The sequence below is a fragment of the Mytilus edulis genome, chromosome 2, assembly GCF_963676685.1.
Source record: "Mytilus edulis chromosome 2, xbMytEdul2.2, whole genome shotgun sequence".
Classification (NCBI taxonomy): domain Eukaryota; kingdom Metazoa; phylum Mollusca; class Bivalvia; order Mytilida; family Mytilidae; genus Mytilus; species Mytilus edulis.
This window is the reverse complement of record NC_092345.1, coordinates 60,753,561-60,776,511: the sequence shown is the minus strand read 5'-3', so window position 1 is coordinate 60,776,511 and position 22,951 is coordinate 60,753,561. Positions and strand designations below refer to the sequence as shown.

At 33.1% G+C, this 22,951-nt stretch overlaps 2 protein-coding genes across 2 annotated transcripts; one reads left to right on the top strand and one right to left on the bottom strand.

The window, feature by feature from the left end:
- Positions 1-788: 788 nt before the first annotated feature.
- Positions 789-12,076, top strand: LOC139510626 (coiled-coil domain-containing protein 12-like). Its single transcript, XM_071297175.1, has 5 exons — positions 789-965; positions 9,450-9,526; positions 9,838-9,899; positions 10,904-11,015; positions 11,773-12,076. The coding sequence occupies exons 1-5, from the start codon at positions 838-840 to the stop codon at positions 11,862-11,864; spliced, it is 471 nt and encodes a 156-aa protein (XP_071153276.1). The 5' UTR covers positions 789-837; the 3' UTR covers positions 11,865-12,076.
- Positions 12,077-17,856: 5,780 nt separating this feature from the next.
- On the bottom strand, positions 17,857-22,580 carry LOC139510625 (uncharacterized). Its single transcript, XM_071297174.1, has 3 exons — positions 22,465-22,580; positions 21,044-21,183; positions 17,857-19,159 (listed from the first exon to the last, which is right to left on the bottom strand). The coding sequence occupies exons 1-3, from the start codon at positions 22,520-22,522 to the stop codon at positions 18,860-18,862; spliced, it is 498 nt and encodes a 165-aa protein (XP_071153275.1). The 5' UTR covers positions 22,523-22,580; the 3' UTR covers positions 17,857-18,859.
- Positions 22,581-22,951: the final 371 nt, after the last annotated feature.

Sequence of the window (22,951 nt, the reverse complement as noted above, 5' to 3'; positions counted from 1 at the left end):
GTGTTCATTGTTATTGAACTACTGTATATGTTTTTATTGTCGGTTGAACGGCCGAGATTCTAAAACCGAACCATTTGTAGAAAGTTGCCTGACAAATTTCATAATAAGTCCAAGATATCGTATCTTTTTACTATTCTTTTTGTATTTCGATATGATTAATCATGTATGGTTTTGATGACCAATAAGAATACATCCGTGATATACAGGAGGGTTTGAATGGGGTTAAATGATTAAAGAATAATGCCCTTAAAAAATGAAGATTAGAGAAAAAAGGGGTTATTTTTTTTGAAGATTAGAGAAAAAGGGGTGAAAATTAAATGTTTACAGAATAACAGACCCCATCCAGACCCTCATACAGATTAGCAATTTCAGCTTCAACTGTTACATATATACATTAATAACAAAGAGAAACCAGTTTGATGTAGCCGGCAAAAAGCTAAAATGTAGAAGTGACAGATGACAAGAAATAGCATTATAAATAGCAGGACACTAGTAGATGTATTAAACCCCGAGAATACTAAGTTGTATTAAAGTTAGTTAACAAGCTATGAAAGGGGTCAAGTAGAAAACCAAAAAGAAGACTTTGCATAGGAATAAATTATCAACAGAATTTTGTCCTTCTTATTTGATAATCGACTGTCAACAAATAATGCAATATATTGGAGCGAACACAGGCACTTTATTATTAAGGCGAGTAACACAGATTTCAAACGCACAAGGGTTTGGGGACGAATTATTTTGTGGCGAAATAACTTCATATCTAATACTTCCGTTTCCGGTCTTATTTACAAACGTTTTATTTGCAATGCGTTTTTTTTTGTGTTCACTTGAAATAGTATGTCAGACGTTGGGTCATTAGCTGAGGCAGCTAGAAAAAGGAAAGAAAGACTAAAAAATCTGAAGGGCAAGCAAAATACAACAGAATCTGAAGTTGCTGATTCAGAATTATCGGAAAAGTTACCAAAGTACGATGTTTTTACAACCTGCATAATAAATTTTGCAAAAAATAACGAAAACATATTTAATAACATTATTATATAATCATTATACCCTCTCACTCGATTTTTTTTTACTTAATTTAACCAAGGATTTGTATAGTAAATAAATAGTTTATAAATAATATGAGGCAGGCATTACCTGTAAATGGGGACGAAGTCTGTATGAATTATTTTTTTGTAACTTAATTATTTGTCAAAAAAAAAAAGAAACGGAAATACCGTAACGTTTCCGAGTTTGGTTCTGTTGTTAGGGATTTTAGTTGTGACGTTATTTAAATTATGACGTCATATGCAATGTAAACAAAGAAACGCTATCATTAGGTAACGTTTTTTCATATCAAGGAATTATTAAAAATGAAATTGGTATTGCGCGTTTCTTCCTATTTTATACTAGACTGATAAATATATATTTTACTCAAAGTTTCATACAAACGAGACCGGAAAAAGGAAGTATATTGTACATTTCTGCGCAGGTCCGGGATTTCAAAACATGACATAAAAAAAATTGAACGATTTTGAGTTCATTAGTACAATGAAAAATTCGGGAAATTTTCCCGAATTTTTTTTTTTATTGAATTTTCTACTGTTATTGGGGACTTCGTCCCCATACTAATTGTTTTGAGCTGTAGTTTGCATAGTCCAAAAAAATAAAGGGTGGCAGGTACATGTAAATGAAGAGATAAATGAAAAATGAACAAATTGATACCAGATTTGATCCGATTTGGATCTCCTGTAGTTGGTGATCGCAATACCAGTATTGTACACAATACTGGTATAAAAATTTTGTACCAGTATTGTAACTTTAAAAAAAAAAAAAACAACAATACTGGTACATTACTGATATACCAGTATTGTAGTTGTATTGTTGACTGTACTTTAAGGTAAGATGTATAAAGAAAAATTTTAAACAAAATTAGATTATATATTTATCAAATTAACTAGTTTGTCTACATGAATTTTAAGGGTAGTTAAAGTAGTTGATTCATAACCATGGGCAATACAATTTGTAGCAGATATTATCTACTGGTACAAATACTAATACTAGACAAGCACACCAACAGTAAGGAACCATACAGGTGCTATCTGAAAACGCTTGTAATATAGTATTAGCGTAAGAGAAAGTCCACTGAGACTGAATACTAAATATCAATATACAATGTAGGGAGTGTGTGTGTACAATCAATAATGTCATCATCTGATTAACATACAATCATCCACTGTAAAATTGTCATGTCATAATGTTAATTTCATTATGCATATGTATACTTACTTACTTACTTACTGCCCGGTATGCCATCGGCATGTAGGGCAGCAACAAAGGTTCTCCATTTCTGTCTGTCTTTGGCCATATTTTCTACTGTTCCCCATGTTTTGTTCATGGTCTTCAGTTCTCCTTCTACAGTACGTCTCCATGTGTTTTTTGGTCTTCCTCGCTTACGCCTTCCTTCTGGAGTCCAATGTAATGCTGTTCTAGTGATGGAATTACTATCTCTTCTAATCACATGCCCAATCCATTTCCAACGCCTTCTCACTAATATTGTACCCATGCTATCTTAAGCTTGCTGACACTGGTTTAGAAGATCTTCATTGGATATTTTGTTTGGCCAGAAAATGCGCAGGATTCTCCTTAAGCTTTTGGTATGGAAAACTGACAGTTTGTTAAGATCGACTTCTGTCATCCTCCAGCATTCTGATCCGTATAACAGAGTAGATAGTACACAACTCTGGTACAGTTTTAGTTTGGTCTTCTTACTATACTGTGATGATTTCCATACATTGTTAAGTGTTCTAAATATATTCCTGGCTTTGTTCAATCTGTTCATTATGTCATTTCCTGCACCTCCATCGTTTCTTATTGTACTTCCTAGGTATGTAAATGTTTCTGTGATGGGGAGATCTTTTCCATCTACTAGGATAGGAGTTGGGTTATTGATGTTTAGCGTCATGACTTCAGTTTTGGTTTGGCTGATTTTAAGTCCAACTTGACTAGCAAAAGTATTAAGGCGGTTTGTCTTCTCTTGTAAATGGTGGTGGGTATGCGATAAAAGAGCAAGATCATCAGCAAAATCAAGATCCTCCAATGTTGCTGAAAGGTTCCATCTTATTCCTCTTGGAGCATCTTCCGTTGTTTTTCTCATTACCCAGTCAATGACGACATTGAAAAGAATAGCAGACATCACACAGCCTTGTCTAACTCCTGTTTTTACCTCAAACCAGATGTTGCTTTGCCCTACACTGCAAGTGAAATTGTTGTAGAAACTTTTTATGAGCTCAATTATTTCTTTTGGAATTCCATATGATCTGAGTATTCGCCACAAGGTCTTTCTGTTGATACTGTCAAAAGCCTTCTGAAAATCCACAAAGTTGATGTAGAGCTGTCTTTGCCATTCTGTACATTGTTCGATGATGTTACGTAAAGCAAAGATTTGATCGACGCACCCTCTACCTTTACGGAATCCTGCTTGCTCCTCTCTTAGTTGTTTATCAACTGCATCTATTATTCTTTGGATAATAATTTTGGCCATGATCTTACTTGGGATTGACAATAGAGTTATACCTCGCCAGTTGTTACAATCACTTAGAGCTCCTTTCTTGGCTAACTTTATTATTATGCCTTTTGTCCAATCCTCAGGTATAATTTTTCCTTTCCATATTGAAGTAAATAGAGATTGAAGAATTTCAGCTGCAAGTTCTGGGTCGACTTTGAAAAGTTCTGCATTTAGATTGTCCTGCCCTGGTGATTTTCCATTTTTTAATGCTTTTATTGCTGTTATTATTTCCATTCTTTCTGGTAAGTTGGTATTTATTTCCAAATCTTGAAGTGCCTCAATTATAATTGCTTCTTCATCTGGAGCTGGTCTGTTGAGTACTTCTTTAAAGTGTTCTGCCCATCTGGCTTTCTGCTCTTCTTCTGTTGTCAATAGCCTCCCATTTTTTTTCTTTTATATGGACATCATTATTGCTTTGAAATTTACCACAGATTTCTCTTGTTATCTTGTAAATTTTTCCTTGTTCACCCTTTTCAGCTGCTTCTTCTGCTTGTTTAGCAAGGTCTTCCAAGTAAGCTCTTTTGTCTGCTCTAGCCATTCGCTTAACATTTTTGTCTAAAACTCTATAGCTTGCTTTGTGTCTTTCTTGTAGCCTTTCTGATTTTGTGTCCAGTATTTTCTTATTCATATGGCGTCTTTCTTCTATAACCTTCCAAGTACCTGGTGTAATCCATTTCTTCATCTTTTTGTCCTGCTTAAAACCAAGACAGTCCTGGCTAGTTGTTTCGTATATTGTTCTTATTTGATCCCATTTTGTGTTGACTTCTGTTGTTTCTGATGAGACCATGTCAGGATTATCTGTCAAAGCTTGAAACTTATTCTTCAATTGAAGGATGAATGCATTCTTTACTTTATGATCTTGTAGTTTTTCAATATCATAACGTGTAGGAACAAGTGTTTTACGTCCTGTACTTCTCAATTTCATCTTAATATTTGCAGTAACAAGGTGATGGTCACTACCAACATCTGCTCCCCTCTTAACTTTAACATCTAGTAATGAACGTCTCCAAGTACCGTATAAATCGTTAAATAAGCCGCAGGTTTTTTTCTCTGTCTTTGTCCCTGCGTGTTATACTCGGGTGCGTGTTATGTAAGTATTATTTTCTGTTTTCAGGACGACGGTGAAAGAAAAAAAATATCTGGATTTGTTTTCTGGAGACAGTCAGATTGTCAAGTGCTTGCAGTGACTTGATAAATTGTTAATGTTGCATATTTTGTTATGAATAAATAAATATATTAACTAAATCGTTTGTTTTTATTTCATTCAATCATTGTTGGTTTACAGGAAGTCGATAACCATGTGTTTAGTGTTCATTTCGTAAACAAAGAAAGATAACTGTGTCCATACAGGATATTAATTGTGTATTTATCATAAATATGTAGTTGTTAGTTGATTTAATGTGTTTTAATATAAAATTTTCTAATGAAATAATAAAGAAAGTGATTGTGTGTCTTGCCAATATTACAAGTTTCTTTAAATGATGATGGTGATGCATGTGCTTAAATCGACACTTTAAAGTGCTTCATAAACAAAGAGAGATAATCGTGTTTGAGAAGAGGTACCAAACAGGATAAAATACTGAAGAGTAACTGTTTGTCGTTTTATTGTGTTTCAAAACGAAATATCTTTACGAAATATTATTGGATGTTTAACTAAAAAAAAAAGAATACTAATTTTTATAATTTAATCTGTTAAAACATTTATTTATTGCCGTCTTCTTTTAATCCCCCTTGTCATTGCTCATAACACTTTCATTTACAAATAGACAATGACTTGCAAAAAGTAAATTGTTTTGTTTGTTGTATTCATCCAAATTAAAATTGAAAAATGTTTGTTACGTTCAGAACTTCAACTTTTATTTTATAGACAACAATAAAATTCTTAAGATTGATTTAATTAAAAAAAAAAATCTTGACTTTTGGGTGAACAGTTTTCACACGTGGGTACAGGTAAGTAGGTCATAATCAAGGTAAACAATGGCAGTTTTATGGCTTGGGTGACCTTTCATGCATACATTTTTAAGATTAATTTAAATCCTTAATGCCAATTCAAACAATAAACAAGCAATCAATACCATACTAATTTTAATCAAAACAACAAGGTTCAATGGACACCCAAGCTGTCAACACATGGCCATTGTTGACAAAAAACATCAAACGAAACTGGCATAATTAAAACAATGAGAAAAGTATAATTATTTTATTACGATTTTTTATTTTAATATGACACAAATAAATATATTCAAAAATACTCTCAACTTTCTCACCAATCTGAAAATAGAAATGAAACAAATTACGGTGTGAGTTACAAAAGGAGAAAATATTCATGACACTATCAGGTCAGTAGAATAAATATACCTTTTCTTCAGTGTGCGCTTAATATTCAGGTGCGTTTTATGTAAGGACAAAAACAATCTTCCCCCCAAAAAACGGCCGTGCGGCTTATAAAACGATGCGCTTTAAATTCGAAAATATACGGTACCATTTATCATAAGGTGGTCGATCTGGTTCTTATCCCTTCCATTTGGAGAACACCATGTTATCTTATGGATATCTTGATGTGGAAAGAGTGTTCCTCCTACAACCAGGTTGTATGCTGCACACAATTCTACTAGTCTTTCTCCATTATCATTTATAGTACCACATCCATGTTTACCTATTATTCTGTCCATATCAGTGTTGTTGTTTCCCACTTTGGCATTCAAATCACCCATCACCACTAGAAGATCATGACGTGGTACCAATCTCACTTCTGCTTGAAGTTGCTCGTAAAAGGTGTCTTTTGCAGCTTCATCACTGTCATTCGTTGGTGCATAGCATTGTATAAGGGTCATGTTGGTGTGCACTCCTTTCAATTTTGCTGTTATCAATCTACTATTAACAGGTTTCCATTCAATAAGTACCTTCTCAGTGCCTTTCTTAAGGATGATGGCTACTCCTTCAAAATGATGGTTGTCTTCTCTGCCTGAGTAAAGAACTGTTTCACCTGTGTCAGTTTTCATTTTACCAGAGCCTGTCCATCTGCATTCACTAACTCCCAAAATGTGCAAGTTATATCGCCTCATTTCAGATGTGACCTGTGCGAGTTTTCCAGTTTCATACATAGTACGTACATTCCAGAATCCTATTCTGGTTTTTGCTTTAGCGCTCAGCACTTCATTCCTGCCAGTAGCTTCCTTTGCGGCTTTCACCACTGGCAATCATACTATTTACTTGAAGGCCTAATCGCACAGCGGTTGTGTTTGATTCCTTTGTTGCTGTTTCCGTAACTTAAATCTTTTTATAGGATAGGGTTGTTGGCCCTATGCCAAACCCCCTGCTTGGAGGGCCAGGGATTTTTTGTCGAGGTTTCCTTCCTTTAGATAAGTTGCCTACCAGGGCTGACGAACCATTATCTGCCCGTTTTTATATTGGAGTTTCTTTCTCCTAGATAAATTACCTTCCTGAGTTAACGATCTTCATCTAACCGGCTATTTACCCATAGTTGGGGCAAGGTTAATGAGAGTAAGGGCGTGTCCACACGTCGGTGGGCCTACACTCTGCATCTTTAGGGCCCTTGCTGCTCCAAGATCCTCTACAGTTAAGCCTGAGATGCTAGACCCCAGTTACCATGTGCTGTTGCGGGGAGGCACTGTAGAAGTCTTGACAGTGTAGAGGCTATGTACTGGCAGGAGAGGCTTACTCACTCGGCTCTCTCTTCGCTTACATATGTAGGCTAGCCAGCGGCAGCTGCTTTTATGCATATGTATGTGACACCTTTAATAAAAGATTAATATTAATTACCTATAGGTATAGGTATTGTTTATTTAAAAAAAAACACTATACTGGTACAAAATTTTTATACCAGTACCAGTTTTGCGATCACCAACTACAGGAGATCTCCAGATTTATATAATTCCAAGGCCGTTAGTTGGCACCAGAAGCGGCGAAGTAAGGCATCTATTTTGGACGGGCAAATATCCACTTTTTGATATGGGACGAGCTCTGATGTCCCACAGCCCCAGCTTTCCTGGCAAAAGAGCCTTTGGACGTCAGAGTAATCTATAGTTTGCAATGGTACAAGTTCGCAGTGGTATGAGTGTACATTGATACACGTTTTCAATGTTATATGATAACTTTAACTTGTATGACATATTCCCCTCTTGATTGGAAAATTTATAGTTTTATAGCATAAAATAGTCCAATCTTTTCAAAAGCTTCGCTACCCTCGCCCTCTGTAACATGAAATTCTATGAAGAACTACTTCCTGTCAGTGAACCGTTACCATCACTTACACTTATCATTGCATATTCAGTGAGAGGGGTGGTGCATACACTCCTTTTGATTGGAAAATTTATCATTCTTTAGCATAAGATAATCCAAATTGAAATGAAAAACTACAAAGAACGGCTCACCTGGCATCACTATGCCACATTGATTGTAAAATGTATCATTTTTAGCTTAAAACAGTCAATTTTTTTTTTTTAATAACTTTGCTTTAATGGAATCACGTCCCTCTTCTAAAAATTATCCTCACCTTCATGTCATTATAGTTTAATTCAATTTACAGAAGCGTTGTGCTAAAACAACAGACAGTTAATATCTTCAGACAAAAATTTTGACTTTATTTGTAAATGTACTACATGTTCTGATTTGTTAAGTCCTATTAAGATAGGGAAATGAAAATTTTATGTAAAATTACCAAATTGAAGTGCATTTTGATGTCCTCTGTTTTGGAATGTTTTAACTAGTTATTTGTTTATATGACATTGATTGATTGATTGTTGTTTGCCTAACATCCAGTGGCAAATATTTCATGCATATTCAGGATGAGAACAAGTTCACAATAAATACAATATGTAGGTTGTTGTAATAGAGGCCATCTAGTATGATGGTCGGGGTAATTTGGACTACCACTGAAAAATGAGGGTATATTGGATAGGGACAGAAATTTTGCCGTGCAACAGGCCACCTACGGACCCCTCAAAGAGTTGTTGCAAGGGTTCTTAATGTGCAAAGAGCTTGGCACTCTCTTTACACGAGGCATCAGATTTAACGTCCCCCTTCTGACCAGACATGACTGCGAACTTGATACATCCTGCACAGCCAAACGGACGCCCCACTTCAGCAAGCATTTTACTGACGGTCGGGAGAAGACCAAGTGACCATATTTCTATACCCCAGTCTCCCTTTATAAAACAAATTTTAGTCTGAGTCTATGGTGCTAGTGCCAAAAATATGACTTATCTCAGTCTGTCATGGTCCCTTGGTTGTTTATTTTTATTTATCTCAGTCTGTCATGGACCCTTGGTTGTTTATTTTTACACAATAAGTTTTTCAAGGCTAAAAATTACACTTAATAGCCAAAGAATACTTAAGATAATAACTATGGATATGGGAGATAATAATTTAAGGATTACTTCCCTTTGTACAGAATCTGATATACAATGTAATTTCCACATGAATTTCATGTTTTAAAAAGTAATCAATTTAAATAGAAACATGGAAAGATATTTTATGCAATTCTATAAACAGTAAAATAGTTAGTGTGTGTCTAAACAGAAAAACACATTTTCAGTTTTATTATGCTGTCATCATTTCAATTTAACCTAAACAAAAGCATTGAGAAAATGGAGTCACCAATGAACAATTTACTTATTTTTTTACGTTGATAGTCAATTTGTTCATTCTTATTCTCCATAAACTTTAGCCAGACACTTCAGTGTAAATACAATAAGAGCTTCAATTTGAAAATTCATATGGTCAGGGATGGAACATTGAATAATGAATATGCAAGTAATATTGAAAGTTAAAACAATTGCTGAAATATGGTATTCACATGCAATCTTCTCACGATAAATTTCTGTACTTTTATCACGAGTTAAAAACTGTTTTTAACTGATCTATGTTTTCTTTTTTTCAGACCAGTATTTAGAAGCTATAGACCACATGACGAAAACCTGCAGGAATCATTATTGCCAACAACAAAACCTGAAGATGGTAAGAAATTTGATCATTATTTAAAGCAAGGCTGAAATAAATTCAATTTTTATAACTTTATCAGAAGTAATAGCTATACTGTCAACATAGTTATGGTTTTTATTTTAAAAAGTCTTCCTTGGTCACTGGTAATATTTCCAAAAAAAAGTCCTACACAGATAAACATTTGAATTTACTTTTAACATTTATTGCAGTAACTCATTTAGCTCACAAAATCAAGTGACTGTTCTCAGCAAAAATACAGTACATGTATCTACAAATGCTCTCAGAATGCCTGCACTTGTCAACAACAACCCTTTATTTTTTTACAGTGACAGTGAAGGTCAAAGATCAGCTTGACGCTACAAAGATTAAAGATGTTGTTGAGGAAGTGGTATGTATTTATAAGAGAACACCAATCATGTTTTTTTATCTGCAGAAATACACTGAGAAGATAATTTCATTATTTTTTTTCACATTGTTTATTTAAATCTATACTTGAAATGGATTTGGATGATTCTTTTGAACAGGGTTTGAAAAAGATATCCATGCTGTATGATTGTAAAATTATTTTGTGAAGACCAATTGATTTAGATTTTCACTGAGTAAAAATTTCATTCTTTTTAATCCACACATAATTTCTCTTCTTTCTACAGCATAGTAGTTGTTAGATATAGGAAGATGTGGTGTGAGTGCCAATGAGACAACTCTCCATCCAAATAACAATTTAAACAAAGTAAACCATTATAGGTCAATGTACGGCCTTCAACACGGAGCCTTGGCTCACACTGAACAACAAGCTATAAAGGGCCCCAAAATTACTAGTGTAAAACCATTCAAACGGTCTAATCTATATAAAATAAAATTTAAAAAAACGAGAAACGAGAAACACGTATGAATTACATAAACAAACGACCACTACTGTACATCAAATTCCTGACTTAGGACAGGTGCAAACATTTGCAGCGGGATTAAACGTTTTAATGGATCCAAACCTTCTCCCTTTTTCTGAAACAATAGCATAACATCATAACATAGAAAAACACACAATAAAATATCAATTGGCAGGCTTAACTCAATCAAAAAACGTACATTAATACACTATAAACGAATAAATTTGATCTGCGATATGTGGCCATTTTCATTTAAATGTGAATACACAAATAAAATGGTGTGTTATTCATTAGGCTTGTGATAAATAATGTATTATATTCATAAATATATTTTACAGCTCACCCTTTAAAAGTTTGCACATTTAAATGAGAATGGTTAAAATTAAGTTTTGCCAAATACAGACAGTAATCTTTTCCTGGGGTTACAGGTAGAAAATTTTTAGTATTTTTTTTTTCAAAAATTTCTCTTTTAGTTAAAAATATAATTTATATATTATCTATGCAGGATTTGATGAATCTGGCACCTAGGAAACCAGACTGGGATTTGAAAAGAGACATTGCAAAGAAGTTAGAAAAATTGGAGAGAAGAACCCAAAGGGCTATTGCTGAATTGATAAGTAAGTTATTAAAAATGTAGGTTAATGAATTACACAAGATATAGGTATATGTCAATAATACATAAAACTGAAAGATATCTCGAGGTCAACATATGGTCTTCAACAATAGTGTCTATATGATATATCAAGCGACAAATGATTTCAAGTCTTCATCAAGATCCACGATCAACCATTAATACCCAAATGACAATGTTTTCTTGAACTATCCATTACTTCAGTTAAAACATCAAAAGCTTCAAAGTAAGTATCATATAATATTTGACTTTTGCCCTTAATAGATGTAAGAAGATATGATATGAGCATGTTTCAAAAGTACTTTTTTGATTTAAAAATATTCACCAAGTATTAATCAATATTCAAAAGAAACTCTAAAACTTGAAATTTAACAATTGAAAAATTAAATGTATAGATTTATTATCAGAAAACAAGATATTTTAAATCAAGGGCAGATAATTATATTAAATTTGGTAGGACTATTTGTATTTTTTTGGCTTTATAATAAGGCCTGTAACTTTTGCACTTGAGCATGTTGAAAAAATAGGTCTTGGTTTATAGATATTAACCAAGTATTATTCAATATACAAATGTACAAAAGAACCTCTTAAACTTAAAATTCAACAATAAAAGAATTAATGTGATAAAAAAAATTCAGATAATACGAATTAAAATCAAGGGCAGATAATAATATTGAATTTGATAGGACTATTTGTGTTTTTCGAAGACCAGCAATTGACCAGTAATGTAAATCTCTTTACAGGAGACAGATTACAGAACTCAGACCAGGATCTTGCTCTAGTCGTTAATGCAGGGGAAGCTATTGCTAGAACTGAAGAAGATGAAGATGATTGATGACTGATGTGGTGAACAGAAAATTGTGCTTGTTTCTGTACTTCATAAATGAAGAAAATAATAAGATTATTCCAATTTACTGAAAACCGACTGTATCTAAATCAGTTAATGTGTAAATACTGTAAAGATAGACATTTCTTGTGTATGGATGTCTTAAAGATTACTGGAATATAAAGAGGATGAATGACAGTAAATAAAATGTCAAAAAAGTCTTTAGTTTGTGAAGGTTTTTCAATCATACATGAAACGACATTATTTATGTATGTGTCTGTCCCAAGTCAGGAGCCTGTAATTCAGTGGTTGTCGTTTGTTTATGTGTTACATATTTGTTTTTCGTTCATTTTTTTTACATAAATAAGGCTGTTGGTTTTCTCATTTGAATTGTTTTACATTGTCTTATCGGACCTTTTATAGCTGACTATGCGGTATGGGCTTTGCTCATTGTTGAAGGCTGTACGGTGACCTTTAGCTGTTAACGTCTGTTTCATTTTGGTCTTTTGTGGATAGTTGTCTTATTGGCAATCATATCACATCTTCTTTTTTTATATGAAAGGCATATACATGTACTAAGGTGTCATGAATTTTCATTTTTTTATAATTACTTAATATAATAAAGGATTTTACACTGACATGGTATCTAAATCATGTGACCATATTTTCCAAAGGTTACCAAGTTAAATCTCATTCAGTTATCATTAAGTGAAAAGTCAAACACATGGTACCATATTGCTTTCTATAAAAGATATAATGTTCTTCAGCATTTTTAAATCACTTGTCTTATTTACATTTTATACCAAGTCATCTTCATTAAGTATCAGAAATCAATAAAATTGGTGTACATGTATGCTTTTCCTACCAATTTCTTCTCAGCATTTTTTCAGTTCAACCTTGAGTTATCATTTTATTAGCCTTTTCTATAAAGTTTGAGCAAGGGCATTCACATCCTTATGCATCTCACTCACTCATTATGAGTAATAGAATAACTTTATCTGGTATATGGGTCCTTGCTCTGGCAGGTAGGGTTTACCTGACTTCTACCTAATTTCGTTGATCAGTGGTCAAGGTTGAAATAATGTTGTCATCAAGTTCGTATCTCTGATACTATAAGTATTGTAAAGTATATCTCTTGTATTGAATAATTGTTAGGTGTGAATATCTAATAAATGTCAGGTTTTATTTCTACCTTGACCTCATTATCATGGTTTATTGGACACTGTTTAGTTTATGTGGTTTGGTCTAATTCGTAGATATTATAAGTAATAGGGTCCCTACATTTTTATGTATGGAATTATTGGAGGTGTACATGTCTGTCGGGTTTGGTTCAAATGAACTGCAAACAATGAACTGAAACTCATTTTCATAGTTCATTGGTCAATGAAAAGTTTTAGTAATTTTATCAGTTTATCAGATACTTTACGCAACAGGTCAACTTTATTTTGAGTATGGAATGATTGTAGTAAGATGTAAAAATCTATCTGGCAGGGTTTATATGACCTTGACCTCATTTTTATGGTTCATTGGTCAATGTGTAAGATTTTGTGGTTTGATCCGTTTCTCAAGTACATTAGCAATAGGACCACTAAATTTGATTTATGCAATGATTGTAATGTGTACATGTCTGTCTGTAGATAGATTGTAATGTGTACATGTCTGTCTGTAGATAGATTGTAATGTGTACATGTCTGTCTGTAGATAGATTGTAATGTGTACATGTCTGTCTGTAGATAGATTGTAATGTGTACATGTCTGTCTGTAGATAGATTGTAATGTGTACATGTCTGTCTGTAGATAGATTGTAATGTGTACAAGTCTGTCTGTAGATAGATAGAGGAAGATGGGGTGTGAGTGCCAATGACACAACGCTCCATCCAAATAACAATTAATAAAAGTAAACCACTATAGGTCAATATACGGCCTTCAACACAAGTCTTGGCTCACACCGAACATTAAGCTAATAAGGGCCCAAAAAATTACTAGTGTAAAACCATTATGGTTTAACTGGCCATAACCTCATTTTCATAGAACATTGATAAGTTTATGTTTTAATATATGATACTTGTAGTTAAACCTTCATGATCATCTGACAGACCTTTAGAATGAGTTCAATGATAAGTAGAACAGACGAGACATTTCAGTGTGTGCAATCATATTAACTTTTAGTTGAGCGAAACCCAAGACACTAAGGTTGTTATGGGGTGATGCATGGTTTTAAATATTTTATGTATAACTTCATTTTAACCACCATATTTCATTACTGATGATTTTTCAGTCCATACACAGTACTAACAAAATTCAGGTTAAAGACTGAGAGAAAAAGCATTAACCTATATAAGTAAAGAGGGATAGTTAAATCTATTCATTTATGGTTTTACCCCATTACATGCACATGGAGGTTATACATGTCTGGGTTTTTTTTTTCTTTGAAAAAAGGGCTTGGAAATAAGTCATCTTCTTTCTATTTAAAATTCATCAGGTGTAAATAAAGGCAAAGTCATTGTTTGGATCATTGTTGTAGTCAGAGGGGGGAGAGGTGCCCTTTCCCCTATTTATGGGGAAAATTTGGTTGATTATTTAGGGAATCACTGAAACATGACTGAAACAGACACCCATTTGAGACAGTCCGTGCCTCCTCCCCCTTTATGAAAAGAGGTAGGGCCAATTTCAAAAAGTGCAGACAGAATAAAATTTACTATAAAAACAAAAAATAAAAATGCTTTTTGATCAATATATCGATTTACATAAATCATGATATGTTTGATAAATATTTAATTTAACCCTCAAAAAGGATGAAAGTTCAATATACGGAATCTAGGTTGTTTTTAGGTAGTAAAAACGGAATCCCCCAAGAAGGACATTTCAAACCACAAAAAAAAGTTATGTTTTTTGTGACTGTGGCAATTGATACTACCTTTTTCCTCAAAAATGAAATTGGTTTAATGTGTCCTTATATAAAAAAAACAACTTTTTAATGAAAAAAATGTAACATCTCTAAATTGTACAGATATAGCTCCTTAATAAGACCTTGATGACCAAGCATCGCTCTGGCTCAATCAGTAGAGCATAGAACTACAATAAAGATAAAAAAAAAAAAAAAAAGCATAGAACTACAAAAGATTGTTTTTATCATATTTTTTTCGGATGTTTGCTTAATTCATCAAGTCATTCTGGTTCATTTTGACTATATAGTATAAATTATTTTACAAAATGTTTTATTAAAGAAAAAAATACTGTATCGCTTATTGTGTGCAATCCTATGACTGTCCATACTCTTGACTTACTTTCTTTTCATGTGTTTACATTTATAACATATATGCAAGGAACAACTGCCGTCAAACTGAAGTAGGTGCCTGTACATAACAAATAACACGATAATTGATTCTATAGAAATGAATCCCAAATGTTGCGTGTGTAATATACACATAACATAAAAAAGGGCCATTGTATACAAGTTTCAAAACAACACTGACAATTTTTCGAAACCTTTTTGTACGACCGTAGAATTTTTGCGGATTTTACGGTCGTATATTGGTATGACGTTGGCGCCGTCTGAAGACACATTGCTTTTATCGCACTATAACTTTAGTTTAAGTAAATGGAAATCTATGAAATTCAAACACAAGGTTTATGACCATAAAAGGAGGGTTGGGATTGATTTTAGGAGTTTTGGTCCCAACAGTTTAGGAATAATGGGCCCAAAGGGTCCAAAATTAAACTTTGTTTGATTTCATCAAAAATTGAATAATTGGGCTTCTTTGATATGCCAAATCTAACTGTGTATGTAGATTCTTAATTTTTGGTTCCGTTTTCAAATGGGTCTACATTAAGGTCCAAAGGGTCCAAAATTAAACTTAGCTTGATTTTAACAAAAATTGAATTCTTGGGGTTCTTTGATATGCTAAATCTAAACATGTATTTAGATTTTTAATTATAGGCCCAGTTTTTAAGTTGGTCCAAATTGGGGTCCAAAATTAAATTTTGTTTGATTTCAACAAAAATTGAATATATGGGGTTCTTTGGTATATGCTGAATCTAACCATGTAATTAGATTTTTGATATTTGAGCCCGGTTATCAAATTGGTCCACATTGAGGTCTTAAGGGTCCAAAATTGAACTTTATTTGATTTCATAAAAAATTGAATTCTTAGGGTTCTTTGATATGCTGAATCTAACCATGTATTTAGATTTTGGATATTGGACCATAATAGGTAAATGTCCAATTTAAAACTTTTAAGTTTTTAAGTTTAAGTTCTTAGACCACATTCATTTTGTGTCAGAAACCTATGTTGTGTCAACTATTTAATCACAATTCAAATTCAGAGCTGTATCAAGCTTTCGTGCTGTGTCCATACTTGCCCCGACTGTTCAGGGTTCGAACCCTGCGGTCGTATAAAGCTGCGCCCTGCGGAGCATCTGGTTTGAACATGATATCATATAACATGAAACAAATGCAGTCAACAGCACCCAGTTTTGTCGCCAATTCACTAACTGTGTTACTGTAGATACTAGTACTGAAATTTTTACCATCGTCCCTGCACCAGTACCTTAGTCATCAGAAAATAAGACAACACCACAGAACAAATCAATTACGATACAAATCGTGATTGTAACTAAAACATCAAGAAGCTGTTGCATCTGTATCACAACGAAGGGCCGATTTGTTAAAATGCCAGAAAAGGACTTATAACATGTGTTAGTAACACAAGGTGTTCTATGACCAACTGATGCAAGATGTTCTCCGGTTCAAATATATATTATCTCTTCTCTTTTCTAGACGCTAAAACCTTAAAAGACTAGGACAAATACAGATATACATATATTCAGAACGAGAAAAATAACATCCCATTTGAATTTGTTCGATATTATTTAGCTTCTTGACAAGTTACGTGGTATAGTACCTTATGCGCATAAAAGGTGTTAACAATTAAACAAAATCAATATAAGAAAAATCAATAGTCTTGGCCATGTTTTTTTTAGTAATACCTGTTCAGGGTATGAAAATAGATGATATGACGTATTTTCATGTACTATAATTAGCATTTATCGGGCTATTTAAAACGTGATTTGCCTACTTTATCGAATGAAAAGAATCCAGGGGAAAATGGCCATAGCTCTTTCTGCATCTGTCCCACTGGTATATAAGTTTATATATGTGTCCATGTGAAATAAAATAAGGGCCAACAAAAGTATAAAATTGAGAATGGAAATGGGGAATATGTCAAAGAGACAACAACCCGACCACAGTAGAGCACCAATGGGTCTTCAATGCAGCGCGAAACTCCCGCACCCAGAGGGGTCCTTTAGCTGGTCCCTAAAAAATATGTATACTAGTTCAGTGATAATGGACGTCTTACTAAACTCAGGATTATACACAAGAAAGTAAGATTAAAAACCATACAAGACTAACAAAGGCCAGAGGCTCCCGACTTGGAACAGGCACAAAAATGCGGCAGGGTTAAACATGTTTTTTGAGATCTCAACCCTCCCCTTATACCTTTAGCCAATGTAGAAAAAACAAACGCACAACAATACGCACAGTAAAACTTAGTTTAAGAGAAGTCTGAGTCCGATGTCAGAATAGGTAACACAAATGACAATAAAACATTAATATCAAAAGACTACTAACAGTTACTGACATGCCAGCTCCAGACCTGAACTAAACTGATTGAAAAATTATGTCTTCGTTATATGAATATCAAGCCCAATCCCTCCCGTTAGGGATTATAGCTTTTTTTTTCTTCAGAAACATTTATGCAAGATTTGAATATGATGTTATACCTGTTAGCTCCTGAGTTGTTATAAATAATTCTCGGATAAAGCTACACCTAGAACAGACAGAAGGCAATTAAGAAGAAATATATGACACAAAGATTTAACATTTTATTTTGATTTTGATATGGTAAAATACAATACAGTTCATAAAAATGTATATGTCACTTTAGACAACATCTGATTAAAAATTAAACTGAAAGTTGATATGTTTACATTAATTGAAACTGTTTTTTACATATTAAATGGTTTTTTTTTTAAATCAACTGATATATGAGTTACTTTAAAAATATATATATGCAAGTCCCTGTTAGCTTTGAAATATTCCGATATAAAGTAATAAAACGTGGCATATTGCTAATGCGTTCAGTTAATGTTTAACCTAACAGCAGCTTGGTTAAAGTTTTATCAAATTTATATGATTCATTGCCCTATATTACTGATAGCCTCATTCAATCGGCTTTGTTTCAGAAAATGATAACTATACCTGACTTTGATAGGTTTCTTTGGTTAAATATTGATCTGGAATATAGATGTCCTAATTGATTTTGTGTCATTGCATTTGTTTTAGTGTTCAGAAATCTTGACACAACTTAGAATGCCAAAGGGAATTATTTCTGAAATAGAGTCGTCATGAAAAGTCTAGATTCTTAGATGGAAAATCCAAAAGGATTTTTTTTTATATAAAAATTAGAATAATATTAAATGTCATTCCTATACAAAACGATGCTCATGGGGTTTAAACGTTACCAGTGTATACTTTTGATTATTTATGATTAACTAGTAAATATTTTCAAAACATAGTTTTGATTTAACTTGTGACCAGAATGAAAAAAACATCACAACCAACAAGGAGATAAAAACATTTAAACCTAACATTTAACAAACAAATTATATTTATGTAAACTGTTACAATACACATTTAATACCTGCAAGTACTGCATGCAGTGGTGAACATTATACAGAGTATGTTTCATTTCCCCGGGCCTTTCTATTACTATAAGAAACCGACAAATTAATTAATGGTGTACTTAGTGAGACAGCAACCAAACAATAATATAAAACTAAAATGACTAAGAGGTGCAGTTTTTCAACACACTTTTCTTTGTAGGCTTATTTCAAATTAATGTATGAAACAAACAAACAGTGACTATTTCAATCTTGAACCAGGAAAATACTGTAAAAAGATTTACATACTTTGAATTCACAACTAACATAAAAAAATGTAGTCAAAAGTTAAACACCAGAAAGTTTACAGTAGAAAAAATGGTAATACTAAATAAGTAAGGTCCACCACGGAATATACCATCTGCTGCCGTATTTGTAATATTGTAGGTAAGGTGAACAGGTAAGATGTCAGATGATAATGGTATGCTATTACATTTGTTGTTAGCATTACAGCAGATGTAACAATCTATGTCAGAAAAAGGATCGCAATGGTTGTCACAATACCCATGTTCTAATACACATCTCCTTATCACGCTTGAAAGGTAATGGTTGTCTGACTCAGTCCTGAACTTTACTTTTGTCTGTAAAAAACAAACATAATTGAGCTACAGAAACATAGCAAACCGCTAAAAGCACATTTTATGAAAACTAAAACAAATATGTCATGAAATCAGTCGAGCTAAAGCAATATTTTCCCACTAAATGACTTTTATTTGGTATATTGACATTCTATACATATTATCAAAACATTATTATTTTTAAGCTAGATATAAAAGTCATAATTTCTTGTGATAATTTAATATCATTTCTGATCGTTTGTAGAACCTGGCATATAAAAAAATGTATATCTGTTGTAAACCACAGATCTTTTGGTTGACAATACACATAATAAGTTGATATTAATATTAGCTTGTTAAGTTATTTGGGGGAGACAACTGCTGTATGTCATCATATTCATAAAATAAATCCTTCCAAAATTAATAGCAAGAGGGTAAATCTGAATACTAGTAACATTTTGTTTAGGGGAATCGATGAAAAGATAGACATTTATATTTTAATGTAATATTATGTGACCCAGTCGAGTAAACCCAAGTATTTGTACAAGTGCATTTTTGATTCGCTGCTTCTTTAAGCACACATATTCAATGGTCGTTTACGAAAAAGAGGCTGAGCAAAAACGGCTCGGAGTCAGAAATGTTATCATTTAGTGTGATATGTCTTCATGTGGATTGCCCATGTTTACGCCATGAACTAATCCGTCTTCCTGTGGATTGCCCACGTTTACGCCATGAACTAATCCGTCTTCCTGTGGATTGCCCACGTTTACGTCATGAACTAATCCTAAAACACATGACTTCGTGGGACATCATTCTCTGTTTGTTTTTTTGTTTGTTTTTTGTGTGATATTTTATTTATTTTAACATCCATTTGCTATTTTTCATTTTCTATTTGCTGAGTTTTACTTTGATTCAATACGTGCCACTAAAATATATTTGAAGAAGAATGCGAAATTCGATATGTTAAAGTATTACCTTGTGAATTTACACGTTAAAATTGGATTCAGTGTGTCGGTCTACAACAATTTCTAACGTCAAATGCTTATAAAAGGTTAATAAGTATAATCATATTATATAGAAAACACTGAACTATAGTCGACTAGTATATTTTCTGGGGCAACATTTACTAAAAGAATATAGAAAAAAGTATAACAAAAATACCGAACTACAAGATTGAGAAGTCCATAAATAATGCCAATAAAACCAAGGGAATGGATAAAAAACAGATCACATACTTTTGGTACATGCATTTTCGGACGAAAATAGTGTGTGAACCTGGTTATGAGCTAGCTTAACCTCCCACTTGTATGACAGTTATACATAGTGCCGTTATATTGACAAAAAATGGGTGAGTTACCCAAATAGATAATATGTTAATTTGACAGTAATTAGGATCCAGCGGCCAAAAACTTATTGACCCAATGTCAGACGTACAAAACAACTGACTTTTAAAAAAATTCAAACAAACATACAAAAAAATTAACAAAGATGCAAATAAAAAAGTTGTTGTAGTTGATAGAATATTTGAAAAAAAAGTGCTAATTTCGAAACCATCTCATAATCTTGAGAAGCATTGTGCCTTGTACAGACGAACATCATTGTATCATTTGTTCTGTTTTAATTAAGATATTGTAGGAAAATAACATTTTTAAGCAGTTGGTCCTTAATGAACACTTATATATGGTCTATCAGTGGCGGGTCCAGAACTTTTCCTAAGGGGGGCCGCTCCAGTCATGCTTCAATGATTCCCTATATAATCAACCAAATTTTTCCCACGAAAGGGGGGGGGGGCGGGCCCCCAGGCCCCCCTGGATCCGCCTATGTCTATATCAATGTAAATTGTTTATTTTACAGCTACTCTTGAGCATGCATACTCTAGATTTACGATTTTAAAACGGATTTGTTTACCTCACAAATGAAGTTTTCGTTACCATCTGTTTGTTCACATAGTGTAGTGTTTTCTCTGAATGGCGCAGATACACATCCAGCTTCTGTTGTCTCTCCTGCAGTCCATTCACAGGATATGCATTCTAGTCCTGATGACACTCCTGAAAGATGGATTGCAGATCAGCTTTTAATGTATCATTCTATTTTACTTTTGTAATAATAGTGCAGTACAAGTGCATGGTGGACACTCTTCTGTAAAAAATCCATTTTTCTTAACGATTGGATATGTCAGAGTGGGCATTCATATTTACCCATAGACAAACAATCTTCCATGTAGAGTTACCGGTCCTTGCCGGAAGTGTTGCAAAACATTCTTTGAGACATTCTTCCGCATGCTTTGACACTATATGCATAAATATTATCAATGATTTGTTTACTTACATATATATATATCTAACGACAAAACATTTTCATATTATTAATTAATGTTCTAAACAAAAATATTTGTATTTATTGAATAGATGTATTTATAACAACGATAAGGGATGCTACTTTGCACTCGTTGATATCCGCGTATTTAGTATGTATAAATAGATCGGTTACAAACCCAAAACGAATATCTAGGCGATAGTAATACACCAGAATGCCATCACGGTCATTCGCTGTAAAAAAAAACATGCATGGCCCTCTTTTAATATACATTGAACTATACTAAACCAAAGCTGTATTTATAAAGGATCGTATAGTTATAAAGGCTAAATTAATAATAAATTTATGAATTGATGTGCATACATTTGCAAGTCAAGTTAAGCGATGCTGAAGCGATGGTTTTCATGATTTACATGCAGACAGCTTACGTGGATGTCTGTCTGTATTATTTTTAAAGGCGTTTCAATGCAAATGAAATTAACAATATTTTACCGTTAGTGTGACATCCATTATTAATGAAAGCCTTATCGATTTTCTATCGCTCCTGGTTGACACCTAATACCGATACATGAGTATGCTTAGGCGGATACAGTCCAACAAAGGAGTGATATTGGGGGAAGCATAATGTTAACGGGGAACATATTCATTAATTTTAATGAAACCTTTATATACTTTTTTCGATACAAATAAAATAGCGCAAGCAGAAAACAAGCTCAGGACCAATTACGATTCCATTTCAGACAAACAATCGTTATATGAAAACCTCCAAGTAATGATTTGAAGCTTTTCTGTAATATTAACAATCGCATATCAATATATATCTATTCATTTGTTTGTTGTTTAAAAAAATATATATGTAGTGTTTTTGGTTTTCTTGCAGAAGTGACCTAAATGCAAACAGCTTTGAAAATCTTTATTCTCTCCGCCATTAGATAAAGGAATATTTTTTCTGAAGGATCGATAATGCACTAATGACCATGCAGAGAAGATAAATCACAAAAAAATATCCTTACCGAATAAAAATGTGACTATTGATAAAATTGTCCCTGAGTATAACAATAATAATTCCATTTCAGAATTCTACATATCAAAGGTCATATTGCATTTTAAAGCTCTGCTATGTTGCTGTTTTCGAAACCGTTTGCTACTGTTAAGGGAATACATCGATTACGACAAAAAGAAGCGTTCCGAAGTATTTTGCGGGAAAGGAAGAGGTAATCATGCCTGCAGATGGACTTTCTATACTTCATTTCACATTTCTTGTGGCCAAGCGCTTAACGTTAAATTTGGTTTGCAATGGTCGTGGTCGTTAACACTTTATATTTAAAAGTCTATTGAATGCACATTTCATGAAAAATATTTTTTTGTCAGATCTTTACATGAGGGTAGGCATAAGGTTTAGTGGATAAAAGAAACTGGAAAAATAGGGGAAGAAAAATTTGGGCAAAATATAAAAATATAAAATCGTAAAAAAAGTATGTCTAAAAGATTATCAATACT